The sequence below is a fragment of the Galeopterus variegatus genome, unplaced genomic scaffold (genome assembly GCF_000696425.1).
Source record: "Galeopterus variegatus unplaced genomic scaffold, G_variegatus-3.0.2 Scaffold2620, whole genome shotgun sequence".
NCBI classification, from domain to species: domain Eukaryota; kingdom Metazoa; phylum Chordata; class Mammalia; order Dermoptera; family Cynocephalidae; genus Galeopterus; species Galeopterus variegatus.
In genome coordinates this window covers 14,373-30,718 of record NW_007728731.1, presented here as the reverse complement: position 1 = coordinate 30,718, position 16,346 = coordinate 14,373, and the positions used below count along the sequence as shown (strand labels likewise).

Here is a 16,346-nt window from a genome sequence, read left to right as displayed (position 1 = left end):
ATCCATATGTGAGTATACAGAATGCACACAAAAAGTATTTAAAACATCTATAAGCAAATTTTAAAGAAAATTGGGATGAGAAAAAGAGAACCCCCAAGACAGCCTTTAGGAATATAGCATTTAAGGGATAAACAGACAAGAGATATATCTAGGGAGGCTCAGAAAGAGTAATCAGGTGAACAGAAAAGTTGGCCATCAGAGTGAGAGTGTGGCTTGTGACATCAGGAAAGTGGTCCTGATGGAGTCAGTGAGGCACAAGCAGGATCAGAGAGCAAATCCATGTGAGGAAGAGAAGACAGGGATGTTGACTGCTCTTTTTTTTTTTTTTAAAGATGACGGCTTAAGGGTGGAGGTGGTAGTTTTTTTTTTGTCTTTTTAACATTGGGAATGACTTAGGGAAGTTGTTTGACTAAGGGAAGGAACTCTAAGAGAAAGAGAATTTGATCCAGAAAAATGTGGAATGAAACTGGAGTAATACTCTAGTCCTAGAGAAGATGTGATCAGAAGCACAGGTTGGAAAGATTAGCTTTGAAAAAGGGGACAATTTCCTTTCAGAATGGAGAGAAGGAGGGAATGATGGGGAGAGTTTCGGGAAGTTTGTAGGTATTGGGGAAGACTGGAAAGACATTTTTGTTCATTTTCTCTGTGAGTCAGTGTCATGAATTGAAAGAAGAGGAGTAGGGTGTTGGAAAGGAATTTAAGGAAAATAGTGAAAGTCTGAAATAATCTTTACAAGGAAGTGGGGAGTGAGTGGTTGTGGTGGCTGATAAAGGGCAATAACAGCAGTTTTGAGCAGAACCAGGGCCACACCAAGGTGGGAGACTATAAAAGTAGAAAAGCATCATATCAGTGTGATATTTCGTTAGTAATATTTCTTACTTGTATTCATCTTTCCACCTGCTTTCCTCTCACAGGTTCAGGAGTCCTTGCAAGCCATGGGGAGTAGTGCTGATAGTTGTGACAGTGAGACAACAGTCACACCATTTGGTGAAGACCTTGTTACACCAACAGTACAAGACCAGCCATATTTTAATGAATTGGATGAGGAGTGGACTGCATACAGGTCTCTAGATAGTTGTGCATTCTTAGGTATCTGCATGTGCTACTTTTTTTAAAACCTGGAATGCCCACCCCTGCCTTTCTTTGCATGACTGAGTCCTGTTTACTGTTGAGGTTCAGCTGAGGTGTCACCACTGTTGGGAAAGCTTACCTAGTCTGAATTTTGGTTTGTTTCCATCACAGAACTCCCCTCCCCCAATGTTATAATTTTTAAAGATTTCTCTTTTCTTCTTCCTTACTCTGTGAGAACACTGGAAGGCTAGGAATACTTTTACATTTTTATCTCACTGTCTGAAACAATGGTACAGAGCAGATGCTCACATGCTTAAGAAAGAGTGTGGTTATTGGCTGCCACTCTTTCTCTCCAAGTCAATGCAGTCTCATGATGACATTTGCAATTGAATCTACATTTTTGAGTTTTGTTTTTGTATTTCTACCTTCGAAGGCAAGAGGGGAGTCCTATAAGACATAGATATGAACTGTACCTGTTCCTTTGCTTCTTCCTTCTCCCAAATATATTGGCTGAAACCTGGAACAGCTAGAATAGGTATGTTGTTGGAGACTGATTACTTTAGTTCCTGCTTACAATATGAGGGTCCTTCAAAAAGTTCATGGGAAAATAGAATTAAAAGATAATACAAATCTTTTCATGAACTTTTTGAAGTACTCTCATGTGAAGGTTGGTTTTTATTTTTGTTTTTACCTCAAGAGAATAATATGTAGCCCCAAAATTCTGCCTTTTTAACTCTTCCGAAAAGTTGGAAGTAGTCACTTTCATTGATTTTCTTTAATCATCCTTTTGCTTTTTTGAAGTACCCCATGATGAGAGGAACTGATCTTGCTGCTGCTCCGTATAGTACTCAGAAATCATCTGTTCTACCTCTTTATGAAGTAAGTTCTTAGTTAAGTTTTTGTTACAAAATAATTTGTATGATTTAGAAGCATAATTTTGTTATATTGCCTTTTAGAATACTTTTCAGGAGCTCCAAGTAATGAGGCGGAGCCTGAATTTGTTCAGAACACAAATGATGGATTTAGAATTGGCTATGCTGCGTCAGCAAACCATGGTTTATCATCATATGACTGAGGAGGAAAGGTAAAAGTTTGTTTCGTCTTAACATAACTCAAAAAGTGTTTCATTCAAAGAAGCCTTTTCAACTTACATGTTTTTAAACTAGGTTTTATTTTTATTGCTGTGTACCCTATATCTGTATTGTGAACCAGTGTAGATAAAGTTAGGCAAACATAGTGTTTTATTAAGTAAACTTCTGTGCCTTCAGTATATTAAGGAATGGTGATTGTAACCTGTTTTTTAGTGTTTGGGATATTTGTGAGAGAAGATAGCGGAAGAAAGACCGATTGTCTTAGTGGTTATACCTATTGTAGTTGATATTGTGCTAATTTATAGAACTTGAAATTTCAGTGCCTTCTGTTAGGTTATAGTGGTTGTTAAAAGAGTTGTGAATAGGAATCCCCAAACGGTTTTTAAACGTTGTACCTTTCACCATATTGGTAGGTATGAAGTTGACCAGCTCCAGAGTTTGAGAAATTCAGTCCGAATGGAACTCCAGGACCTGGAACTGCAGCTGGAGGAACGCCTGCTGGGACTGGAGGAGCAGCTTCGTGCTGGGCGGGGGTCTTCACCCTTCCGCTCCTCAGCACTGGTGGTATGCTACTTTGAGGCTTGTCAGTAGTTTTTATGAAGCATTTACTTATGAAGTTCCACATAATTTAGGACAAGTTCTTTCATTTTAAGTCATTTATCTTAATGGCATTAGAAGCATGCAGAATATTTAAGGAGCTTTTCCACAAATTATTTGAATGTATAAGTTGTGACAATTATTTTAAATAGTATATTTAGAAATATGTTGAAAAATTATAAAGATAATTTTTAATAATAGGAAAGAATAAGGATCAATACAAAAGTTTAGGGTTTTTAAAGGAAAAATGATAGTGAATTATTAACGTGAGACTAAATTTTAATTTGAATTAAAATTTTAATTTAAGTTTGCGTGTATCTACAAAGAACCCATATATTTCACTCAGTCTTATTTTCCCTTTTCTCGCCTTTAGATTAATAATTGTTCCTTTTGAGCTTTTCCTTTATTTTTGATTCTTTTCCATTCTTTATGTTTTTTAAGGAATCAGATGTTTAGATAGAAAACATGTATACAACCAAGAAAATAAAAAGAAACATTGTCTTTATTTTGTACCACTTTTCATACTTCTCATGCTCCTTTCCATGACATTTGAAATAACAGTTCTGTTAATATTTCTGTCAATATCTTTGAAATTGTAGAGTATGTTGCTTTGAAATGTTGAAATAGTGAATTTTTCTTTGTTACTTTAATAACATATTTGATTTTGTTAAACATAAATAGATGAATATATGCACATACGTATATATGCACGTATATGGAGTAGAGTAGAGAGTGTGTGTATACACGCACATATATGTATAGCATAGAATAGGAATATTCCATAGCATTAATGAATATATTTTCCCATGGTTTTGATCTGTCATTCTGAGAAATGTGTGTTGGTGACAGCAGAGGATCAGAACATCTCCTATGCATCTTGTGGTATCAACTTTCAGTTACGGTAACACATTTTATAGGACTCAGTGACAGTTGAGGATGACCTTTGTGATGTAAAGGGATGCCTCACGGCAATAATTAGCCCGTTAATTTTATTATAAGACACTTGCAATTTGAAAAAATATGTACGTTCGTATACATATATATTGTTGTTACCTTTTCAGGGAATGTATGGCAGTAGAAGTGCTGATAACTTGTCATGCCCTTCTCCGTTGAATGTAATGGAACCAGTAAGCCTCTCTTCTTTTAAATCACTGGGGAAGGGAATGATATAATGTTTTTATACATACACATTTTTTTCTAGAGTAGATTAAATGTATGTTTGTTTTAAATACAGAATTTGATTAGTTAGTTAAATTGATTAGAAGTGAATTTGGTACTTCTGAAAGTCCATTGCCATCTTACGCCACTAGAAAGCCAGCTTAATTGCAAAGTGATTTATCTTTATGACCTACAGGAGATAAGGCACCATAAGGACTATTCAATTTATACTCCAGGGAAATGTGCTTTCACAGTCTGATCCCAGGTCCTTTAGGTAGTTAGATATGACTACTTTTTGAGCAAAATTCTGATTTTTATTATATTATAGAAAAATCGGTTCATTTGGGAGCACAAATAATATGAGTAACTATTTTGTTTTTCACTGGTCACTCCTTACAAGTAATTTGGACACTCTTGTGGTAACAAGTAGAATTTCATACCACTAAGTATTCTGGTTACTCATTTTATTACTCGATCATTATGAAGTAAAATTTTCCTAGCTGTTTTTGCAGATGAAATTGAATAGTTACTAAATTAATGAAATACAGTGATGACTTTACAAGTCTTGTGATTTTTGGCAGTAATCACAGCTAGCATTTTAACCTTTTTAACTACCAATCTTAATCTCGAGAGAGAAGAATAACAGTTTTTCTGATTTCCAGGTTACTGAACTGATGCAGGAACAGTCTTACCTGAAGTCTCAACTGGGCCTGGGATTTGGAGAAATGGGATTTGAAATTCCTCCTGGAGAAAGCTCAGAATCTGTTTTCTCCCAGGCAACATCAGAGTCATCCTCTGTATGTTCTGGTCCTTCTCATGCTAATAGGAGAACTGGAGTACCTTCTAGTGACTCAGTGGGCAAACCCAAAACCAAGTTCGTGGCAAGTAAGAAAGTATTCCGAGCATCAGTGGCCCTAACGCAAACTGCTCCTTCTAGAACAGGCTCTGTGCAGACAACTCTGAATTTGGAAAGTTCTGAGGAAGTTGGAGCAGTGGAAGAAGCCTCAGAGGTTGTAGGACCTAAATCTGAGGTGGAAGAAGGGCGTGGACAACTCCCATCGATGCCAGCTGCTGAGGAAATGCATAAAAATGTGGAGCAAGATGAGTTGCAGCAAGTCATACGGGAGGTGGGTAAAGTATTTGCTTAATTAATTTATTTGGAGATATGTGTCAGAAAAGGTTTTATTTGAAGATTAATTGTTTATAAGATATTCTTTTGATTCACTATATTTGGTAATTTTCAGGGAGCTTTTAAATTAACTTTCTCATTGCTCCAGTTCATGTCTATTAAGATATGTTTGTAATGGCATTTCTGCAAATTCCATGCTCCAGTGTGAAATAATTGCAATTGTCTGTATTCACTGTGGTGAAAAGGTGTTTTGTAGGGTTCAAAATAAACATGTGACTAACTCTTTGTATCTCTCCTTTCTACATCTCTAAAATCAGGATTAGAATTTAGAACTTTTCCAGTATTAAAAACTCATTTTACAATTTCAGTGGACATGAGAAAATGGTGTTTGTGATTTTAATGAGTATAAAGAATTTGATATATTTGGTTTGGTGAGTGGAGAAGAGTGAAAATTATGAGTTGTTCAAAGATTGAAATACAATATGCAAAGAGGGTTTACCCTGGATCATACCAGTGTCAGAACCTGAAGCATTGACCATAGTTTAGGTTACCAAAGGGACTGCAAAATATTAGGAAGGTTAGTAATCAAAGATCAAAGATTAATTGAGAAAATTAGTAAAATAACTGTCCTTAACACTGAGATCAGGTAATAAGAAGGAATAGTATACATTATTTTAAAAGTGAGAGTCCCATAGATATACGTTTATGATGGCTTTTTATTTTTTTCCCTTTTCTCAAATCACACTGTCCTTTTGTTTGCAAAATCCAGTAGAGTGCATAGGATAAAAATTGTACATGTTGAATATGTTTTTTCTCTTTCTTAAGAAAATATATTGTTTTTCTTTCCCTTGCTTTAAGAATTCTTTAAAGTAACTCTAAGGAAAAAACATAATTGTACATAGTTCTTTCCAAACAAGTTACTAAAACCCATGATAAGGAAAGATCTTTCATTCTTTCCATTAGTTAAAAAGAAGAATATCCTATACATGTAAAAAAAAAAAAAAAAAAAAAAAAAAACACTTTGTATCTGCTCTGTGAAGTATAAAGAACAATACATATAAGACATGAAAGCCTTAAGCTTAAATTATGGTAAGAAGGTAAACAATAATTCAAGAGACAATTAAAAAATTGCACAGAAAAGCATTTAGTATAAAGTATTCAAGAACTAATAATTTAGATATAGGAAAGGTCAAAATGATCCAGAGAAATTAGGGTCAGTGGCTTCCTATTTTTAAACTGCATATTTCCAATAAATTTAGCAATTTGAACCTAATATATTTTTAGGATGAATTTGTAACGTAGAACACATTTCTAGTGGTTATAGGTCAGGAATGGTGACAAACAGACAAGAATCTTCCCTCCACTGAGCCATTGCTCCTCTGGGTCCAGGGATTAGTTCATGTATATTAGGTACCTTCATTTATAACTGCACGATGGTAGCTTGAGAAGAACATTAAAAATAAATACAGTCAGTTCTGCTGTAATATATGTATTCTCAAAAATCTCTACTGTGCAAACTCATGCAATAAAAACCACAGGGCTTATGGGGAAAATAGGATTAGAGGCACAATACTCAAAACTTTGTCAGTGACATATTAAAAAGACAAAAGCTAGAAACCTAATAAAATAAGCAGCACAGTTTGATGTATATTAAATGGTTAAGAAATACGTAAACACTATAATAAATAGGGTACTTTATGTTGAAACACACCTGAAGTTTTCTTGTGGAATTGGGCTTTGGAAGGGATGCAGCTTGTGAGTTACTGTGAAGGAGTGGAAGGAGGGGGAACTGAAATCTGACAGAATTCTAATACCATGTGTGGGTAGGTGTGGCTTGTAACATGCAGAGAACTGAGATAGCTGGTAGATATTTAAGGTGTGTGCATTTTGTATTTTGTGTTTCTAGGTTCAGCTGAATTCCATTATCTGTGTTCACATAATGTTTCTCGTGGATGAAATTGCACATAAGCAAATGTAAAAATTGCATTTTACACAAGTTGTTTCCTAATATTTCAATTATGTTGAAACAAATTCACATTTTAAGTGCTATAGTAGACAAGTACATGTCTGTAATTTATTTTCGTGACATGAATGTACTAACAAAAAGTTTAAAAAGTCTTAATTCTATAAATTGTCCTACACATGTAATTATTTTTGTAAGTTGGTTGTGACTGGCTAATGTTTAGCAAACTCTGTACACCCACTCTACTCAGTCAGGTCTGTCTGTGATTAGTAATCCATTCCTAATTATGTTTTATATCAAAATACAATTTTTGAATGAAATTAGGTAATTGTTCTTCGCCATACTATATCCTAACTGATGAAGTAGGCTTCAAGGTAACTTTTTTTTTTTATACAAATGTGTTTCTGTTCCCCTTAGCTTGCTTTGATTTGAAAGTTTTCCTTGAAAACTTTATGTTGATCATTTGGCACAAATACTTTCTTAATGATCACTTGAATCCTCATTTTTAAAGTTGTAATGGCCTAATATATGCTGTAAGCAGTTTCGTAGGAATCAAGCGTTCATGTTAGACCTGGACATTAATTCTTCGGCCAATAGAACGTAAAGAAAATTCAGTCATCCCATTATGCTGTCCTGGTCCTAGAGAATTAGTTCATCATTTACAAGACCTTCCCATTAAATATGAAATATTTTGTAATTTTCAGACATGCAAGAAAAATGTTGAAGAATTTTTCAGAATTTATTGCTAAACCTGTTAATTAGAAACAACTTAGTTCAGAATTTGTCTTAGTTTGGAGGATATTGGTCTTAACATTTACTCTTTTCCTCTCTACAGAGAAGGACTTACCAAGCAAAATATGTAGATCAAACAAGGCATAAGGGGGATATTGATGTACTTAAGAAAACAACTCTTTTGAAGTACTTTAAAAGAATATTAATAGACAGATTAGTCTAACAGCAAGTTATAATTATAAAAAATAATTTGTATTAATATCATCTTAGCTCAATTACAGTGGTTTTCATTAGTTTGTTTACAAAATATTTAAAATTCAGATCAGTCTTTATTCTGTTCATTTTAAGTTGGTGATCTTTTTGCTTATATTATGGTACTAAATTCTAATTTTCTTTTAAGCTTAGTGTATCAGCTGTCAAGAAAATTGAATTAGATTCTGTCTTCCCAATAAATTCTGAGCCCCTAACCCCACTAACAAAGCACCATTCAGTAAGGCAAGATTTAATCTTGAGCTGAACAGTTTTGCAGGTGAGGATTAAGCATGTTTGGCTGGCACTTTCAGGGAAGTTTTCTTATTGCACTCATGGGCACATGAAAACAATGGTATCTGTCAGGTCTTTGTTTCTGTCTTGCACCACAAATGAGGTTTTTAAATAGAGTGTTTTTGTTTATAATGTGTTAATACAGTAGAATTCTTTTTTTTTTTTTCCTTTTGAAAGGGAGCATTGAAAGAAAGTCCTTTCAGACAAATATTTAATACAGTCATTCAGTAACTAAACTTTCATCAGATTAAAGACACCCATTTTCTGTGTAGATTGTGTACATTGTTGTAGGAAAAAAGTACTTTGTCTTAGAATTTGCCCAAGTCATCTGTGATGTATGTGATCAGTGGCCCGAAACTGTTTCCAGTTACTTTAATCCTTCCACCCTCTCTGTAGCATGTGAGACTTTAGAACTGGTTTATTTGTCCATACATTTCTTCTTTCAATAAATTATAAAGGTATTTTGTTATTTTCAGTGCTAGTCTGTCTATAGTCCTTTATTTTTCTACTTTATCTTCCTTTTTTTGTCTGATATTGTCTCTCACTCTTGTGCTCTCTCACACTCTCATTGATTGATTCATTACAACACTTATCGAGCACTTAATTTATGCTGGCATACACTGATAAATGAGACCTGATCCCCTCCCTGTAGTAGCTCACAGTACACTTTCCATTTTACGTCACCCTTCCTATTCTGATTTCCTTCAGCTCCCTAGAAGGAACTGTCTTGTCAGTTAGGCTCCGTTCTACTCCCTCTCATCCAACATACTCTTGCTACAAAGTTTTCTGTCTCCACTATCATCTGAAATTGTTCTTACTTTTCATGCCTTACTATCTAAAGTCTGTCATTCTCTGAGAATAAAAATTTTTCCCTCTTCTAGGCTGTATTAGTCTCTCATTTTTCAAAACTTACTCTGTTCTTATGTCATTAGTGAATTAATAAATTATTTTCCCTTTAATATTTTATGAAACAATATTCATTTTCTTTCCTTCTAGATTATAACATGCTTAACTGTAGAGATTCTTTATGTTTTACTCCAGTAATGTCTGTACTCCCAAAAGAGGTTGGTGTGCACACAATTTTGGTTTGTAAAGAATGCTTTCTGGCTAGTTTGTTTTTTGAATGATGAAGAACGATGAGATATAATAAAATTGCCATGTTGCATTGGACTGGAAAGACTATTACGCTTTATCTTGTAAATATAGATTTAAAGTGGTTCTGATTCAGCAAATTGTATTTGTGTTTATATACTGTGGCTAAGAAGTTCTGGTTTTCATAATATTTGTACCCAACACATTCATTAAAAAATGAATCTGAAGTGCTGTGAACTGCAAAAAATTTTGATGCTGTTTAAAGTTTAGAAATATTGATAGAAAGTAAAATGAAAAAGCTTATACTATTTATTTAAGTATATTCCAGTACAGATGGTTGGTAGCTAAAGAGCATTTTGTTTCTGTGAATAACTATATATAAATCTATGTATTGTGTACCGATTTTGCATAACATTAATACAGAACCATTTTTGGAAAGAATTCAGTTGAGTTCGAGATGTACTTAGGAACATCTTAGGAAATAGATCAGGCTGACAGGAAGCTGTGGACTTTTTAAAAGCTGATCAAGTGTATTTCGAGTGCTAATTTGGGAAGGCATTATCAGTTTATTTCAGGAAATACACATTTAAAGCCTTTGCAAAGGGCTATTTGGAGGTGATACTATATCATTAGAGAGAAAAGGCAGGGATAGGCATATGTAGTGTTTGGACATCTGGAGAAGAAAATCCTGATGGAACTGTCATTGCCCCAGGTCTGCTTGCTGTTTCCAACAATAAAATGAGATGTATAATCCTTGTCTGAAGCAAAAGCTTCAGACAGGTGACAGACATACCATCCAGCTAAAGAAAAATTTATTTCTTTAGAGTTTATGGTTGTTTTGAGGATGGTTTTCATGTTTTAAAATAAATTGTACTAAGTGATAATTTCCTCTTTCCATTTAAAATGTGAATGTTAGGTTAGAACAATATATCACTTCTTTAGATACTTTGCTTTCACTTGGTATAAACAGGTAATATGTTTATATATTATTTTGCCACTAATGGGTTTTTTTTTTAAGCAACTGCTGATTACCTTACAAAGGTAGATAATAAAGAACATAAACATGAATGTAACATTAAATCAGTCCTTCCAGGTTGTTTTATGTCATGAGGTAAATTATGTACCAGAAGTTTTCTAATCTATGAAATAACGTTTTTTGATGTTCTCAACTTAAGAATTGTGATATTTTATAATGCAGTTAGCTGCGAAATGCTAGCCTAGACCTCAGAGTCTAATTTGGGTTTGAGCATAGATGGATTCAGTTCCCTGCTCCTTCTCTATATAGCATGGAGGTTCACGTGAGGGTTATAGTTTTCTCTTTGGTTTAGTTGATGGCAGGAATTAAATGGTATGATTCTCTGAAAACACACAAAAATGGATTACAGTTATATTGTTAAATGCTTTTTTCTCTTTTTCCATTCTAGATTAAAGAGTCAATTGTTGGGGAAATCAGACGGGAAATTGTAAGTGGACTTTTGGCTGCAGTATCTTCAAGTAAAGCATCTAATTCTAAGCAAGATAGTCATTAAATGGAAATTATAGGTAATTTTTTCTGAATTTCTTTGTTTAGTTAAATGTAAATAGTTCTTGGTTTTTAATTTTTTGTTTTCTTAGTACCCAGGTCTGTTTCTCTAGCTAAATTTTGATTTTAAGAATATATATAATATGTTATTCCATAGTGTGAATATCTCACACAGCCCCATTTGAAGTGTAAGCAAGTCAAATTCCATAATACTCACCTTCAAGAAATTATGTATATAGGGTCATTTTACTGAAATTTCATTATAGTAAATAAATCCTGGAATTGGACCTTCAAACTTGTATCTTATTTTGTTAGCATTGATTATAATAGTATTTTAGATGTACAACTTATGGAACAAAATCTTGAGAACTAATCACATTATTAGTATCTCTCCTAATTATTTTTGTCTTTTAAAGAAATATATCCCATAGTTCCATTTCTAATAATTTATAAAAAAAAAAAATGTATTTTCCTTATTAAAGTGAATTACTTTTATTTCCTAGCCCTAGTTATATTTTATAAAATATATATAAATAGTAATATGTGGGGAATGCAGAAAGGAATAATATACTTAAGTATAATAATACTTTAGTAGAACTAAAAAATACCTATTCAATAAAATATAAGACAAAAATGTAATTTGAAAAGTATGATATATAATTTCAGCTGTAAAAAGTAGGAAAATTATTTTGATAAACTATGTCATAAAGTAACTAATAGGATTTTTTTTTCAAAGCAAGGGATAAAAGAATTAACTCTTTTATGTACAGATGTATAGAGATGTATAGAGATCATTGGAAGATTAGATAGATATGTAGAGAGAGAAAATTCTCATCTCCCTTTCAAAGAATCTTTAATGATAGTATTTGAAAGATGTTTAATGTTGACTTCTCTTTCTTTTTTAAGGTTGGCATGGATCCTGTTAGCTATGTAATATCGGAGTTACCAATGATATACACTGGTGGAGGTGTTATTTATGCTTTAGAAGATACTTGCTGCTGAGCAGGGCTACTGTATACAGTGTATAAGGTGTATTTCTTCTACGCATATCTTTTTAAAACATACATAGAAACTTAGGCACTTTGCTGACTTTCTTTTCTAAACTATCAAAACTGTACTCATAACAGTTTGAAAAGCTTAATATTTATTTGTATGTCAGTATTTTCCGATTCATTCCCTACGTAGAATTAATTCTAAAACTTGAAGACTTCCAGACTTAACTAACTTACAACATATTTCTTCAGACTAGCTTCTTAAAACACTGACCTCTATGAGGTATTTACTGTGCAATAACTGATTCATTTTTTGAGAGCTTGAAGCAACCAATGATTTTCCCTCCACTGCTTTTAATTAGTGTCACTTCCAAGAAGAAAAACTGTTCTGTTGTAAAAAATTGCTCTTAATTCTTGAGGAGGTTACTAATAGCAGTAGGATAGAATTATATGAGGTTACCTACAACTACTTAATGTTCTTACACTGTAAGCCTTGTTGCTTTACCCCAGACAAATGTTACTTTATTATAGCTTATGTAGTAGTTTTCTTTCAGAAATGTGCCTTATGTTAAACACTATGTACTTTTTGCATTGTCCAGACTTCTTTATTATAAGGAGATGTTTCTTCTGTCTTTTAGACTAACTAGTAGGGTATTGTCAAAATAATGGGGCCTATGACTTGAATGGATAGAAATGAATAAGCTGGTTTTTGTTTTTTCAAAATGGAAGTAATTTAGATTTGTTCTACTTATACATAAATGGTTTTAATTCAGTTTTAACCATACATAAATTGTTTAATTCAGTTTTAACTAGTGAAAACTGTTTTTATGAAAAAAAAAAGGATAATGATTTCCTGTTTGGTTTCATAATGTGTTAAATAAATGTGTACAGTAACAACCAAATGTTATTGGAATTATTCTTTTAGCATTTATGATGTTCAACTCCTATTATGTTTCTTTGTGTGAGAAATTTTAATCAAAAGTGGTTTGAGATGTTAACAATATTCTTGGAAAGAATATCTAAAAGGTTTATAAATGTTTGAAATATCACACAAAGGCTGATTTCTAAAAAAAAAAAATATTAAAACAATAAAGTATTTATTTTGCCTAAAATGTTGTTAGTGGTTTTCTTGTATTTGTACTGCATCATGAAGAATTTGGGTTAGATTTGATGAGTAAAAAATAAAGTTCAAAAGAATCGCAGCATATAACCTAGTGGGGTGGTATTCTCTTTTCCTAGAGAGGCATCTATGATGCTTTTTAAAATGCCATTAAAAGTAGACTACCCTGGAGAGAGGCACCAACTGATGTCTCTTGGGTTCTTCTAGTTCAGTGTCATAATGATTACCATCTGAGACCAAATAAGACTTCTTTTTGAAATGTACAATGAAACTACATAGAGCAGATATTGAAATACTCTTTTATTGTTTGGTCAAATTAGTAATTTAACTAATTGATTCTAATAGCAGTAATGGTATATATAAAGCAAACAGCCCATATTAGTAGTGATACAGGCATCAATGATTTTAACTATTCATTTTGTCTTCACTTTTAGTTTATTTTTGACAATATAAGATACCCAAAATTTGATTATCAAAATTAGAGATATAACATTGCAGTAATAGACTAAGCCAATGGGCAAATCACTTACATAGTATGTGAATGAAATAAGATGAACCTCAACACAATTAGAGTTTCATCTTCCCTCTTCCCATTTTAAACCTTTATGTACTTAATAAGCATTTGAAAGGTATTATATTCAAGCCACCGTGCTAGCTACTATGTTGAAATGAAGCATGAAAGAGGGTCTAAAATCTAGATGGAAAAACAAAAGAATCTTAATTTATGGGTAAGTTTAGAGGTATCGAATTAAAAGTAAAAAAGAATTGGAGAGTATAGTTTGGGATGGTCAAAGAAGTCTTTACCAAGGAGATGTGGTTTGTGTAAAGTCTTAAAGAACGGAAAGTGGAAAGGGTGGGGTTCAAATAGTCAAGAAAAACATTAGCAAAAGTTATCCAGAATGCATAAATCACACTTGAATTCATATATAATGAAAACAGTGTTTTAAAAAATGCTATCGGGCCGGCCCGGTGGCGCACTGCTACAGTGCACCGCTTGGGAGTGTGGCGGCGCTCCCGCCGAGGGTTCGGATCCCACATACAGACCGGTTCCCGCTCACTGACTGACTGAGGTGCGGGTACAACACTGAGGGTTGCGATCCCGTTGCTGGTCCCGGTCCGGTACGGGTGCGACACTGAGGGTTGCGATCCGTTGCCGGACACGAAAAAAGACAAAAAAGGAAAAAAAAAAAAAAATGCAAGCTATCCATTGCTTGTGCATATCGTACTGTGAGTCTGCACAAAAAAGGCATAGAAGAAAAGGCATCCTGAAATGGTGATTCTGAAGTTTGGAGTCAATGCAAAGGAAACACTATTGACAAAAATGAAGAGTGTCTCAGACTTGAAGTAACATATTCTTCTAAGAGTATTTAGTTGAATTATGGTAACATTTAAAATATGTGTTACATCAGTTAAGAATGTTTGCTCAGCTGGTCAGCTTCAGCCTTTTTAGAGAAAAATGAGAATGCAGTAAAGTGCATGTAAAAGGCTGTAAAAAGCTGAGGGATTCCTGAAGGAATGCTGTACTGCCCATGTTCCTCACCTGTCCTGGGAGTGTGGTGCTAGTGAAGAATCAAGAAAAACAGGCATAGGCTCTCCGTTTTTCCTTTTCCTCTCTTGCAAAGGAGGAAATGACAGCACTTTGAGGAAGTGGGAAGAGGAAATAGTCTTATAATTAAAGCTGAGGGTGTAAGCTTTTGTAGTGTGACTGTTAGAATCACTTATGAATATAGAAAACATTTAATTAGCACTTACTCTACTTTCTAAATATATAAAGTTAAGATGTCATATCTACTTAATAATTCCTTTCATACAGTTTTTTATTTCTATTTATTACTATTAAATCAGGCCTTTTATCTTCTTTTCTTCTCATTTCTGCAATTGATGTTCTGTTACTCATTTGGAATAACTTGCGTACAGAATGTCAGCATGCTCAGCAGTAAATTGGAAATGTACTCAAAGATAAACATGCATACCAAGCAATATGAGGGCTAATTTTCCTCATGAGGGTCTTTTTTGGATACCCTAAAGGAGACTAAATCTTTTGTGAACAATGAGCTAACTTTCTCACTTCTTGATGGTGATAATAGTGCCTACATCACAGAATTGTTAGATTAGAATGTAAATGCAATGAGCACAATACTTGGCAAAGCTCAATAAACATTTGCTGTGATGGTGGCAGTGGTGGTTGTGATAGGTAGAAATAAGGTAACAGGTAGATGAGCTTTGGCAAATTAAGCATTAAATGGAAGGGACAGAGTATAAGCCTGTAGATCTAGGCCAAAATTTTTCGTCTTTATTGTGTTCTTTCAAGCAATAGAACCAGGGACTGGCAAAGGATCCCTGATTCTGCTACTATATAAAGACTGAACATTATTGGGTTTCAAATTTTCAACAAAGAAATTATGTTCCTTGGAACAACAACAACAAAAAGTGCTCATGGAATATCACATAGAACACTGCTTCTCAAACTTTAATATACATGCAAATCAAATGACCTGAGAATTTGTAAAAATGAAGAGTATGAATGAGTGGGTCTGGGTCCTATGTTCTAGGGTTCAAATTTCTGCATTTCTAGAAGCTCCCAGGTGAGGTTGGTGATGTTGGTCCATGAAATGCAAGGATTTAGTAGCAAGGATTTAGAATAGTAGTTCTTACTACCTGGTCTGCCAGATGTTTTGAAGGGAGGAATTTGTTAAGCAGAAAAGGGGCTTTGATCTTCAAGGCAATGTCATCTTAGAGGCCTCTTTTGCGAAACTTTTCATTACAGCCCAAAGTTCAAAATAAGGAACAAATGTAAGCACAGGATATAGGCAGGAGACCAGAAAGAGACTAACCTAAGGCATCATGGAAATGTACAATGGTCTAGAAAGGGCTGGGTGGCAGCAATAACAGCATGAGCAAAGCGTTATTTTGCTTATAATGGTAGCAGGTAGCAAGTCCTTGTACTGCGTTAACTGGACATAGAGAAAAATACAAAGATAGTCTGAATGCTTCTAGAGTTGGCCAGTCAAAAACAAGAATGAGACCCAAAAAGGAAAGAATTAGCTCTAGAGATACTGCAGAAAGAGGAGATAAGCTGTAGGATGTGGAATTTGTTTTCAACATTGGTATTTAAAGGAGCTTACCATTCCTTTTGTGAAGTGATTAGTGATTAAAAACAATTACACCTGTGTAAACGCATTGCAATTTGTTATCCATGTTCCTGAGATCATTGTTTAGTAAATCCACGTACAAATGATTAATATTTCATTTTGGTACATCTCAAATAATTCCTTATATTATTCCTGCAGTCCCAAGGTAAAAAAAAAAAAAAAAAAAAAAAAAAAAAAAAAAAAA

At 33.8% G+C, this 16,346-nt stretch overlaps 1 protein-coding gene across 2 annotated transcripts; it reads left to right on the top strand.

Moving 5' to 3' along the window:
- Window positions 1-1,876: 1,876 nt before the first annotated feature.
- On the top strand, window positions 1,877-10,914 carry LOC103598471 (sperm-specific antigen 2 homolog). Of its 2 annotated transcripts, none has more exons than XM_008582468.1 (6): window positions 1,877-1,950; window positions 2,028-2,155; window positions 2,576-2,726; window positions 3,821-3,886; window positions 4,580-5,044; window positions 10,801-10,914. In XM_008582468.1, exons 1-6 carry the CDS (start codon window positions 1,879-1,881, stop codon window positions 10,903-10,905), a joined length of 987 nt encoding a protein of 328 aa, XP_008580690.1. In that variant the 5' UTR covers window positions 1,877-1,878; the 3' UTR covers window positions 10,906-10,914. The 2 variants fall into 2 exon arrangements, with proteins under 2 accessions (XP_008580690.1, XP_008580691.1); XM_008582469.1 differs by having other exon boundaries at window positions 1,933-1,950; window positions 2,040-2,155.
- The last annotated feature ends 5,432 nt before the right edge of the window (window positions 10,915-16,346 follow it).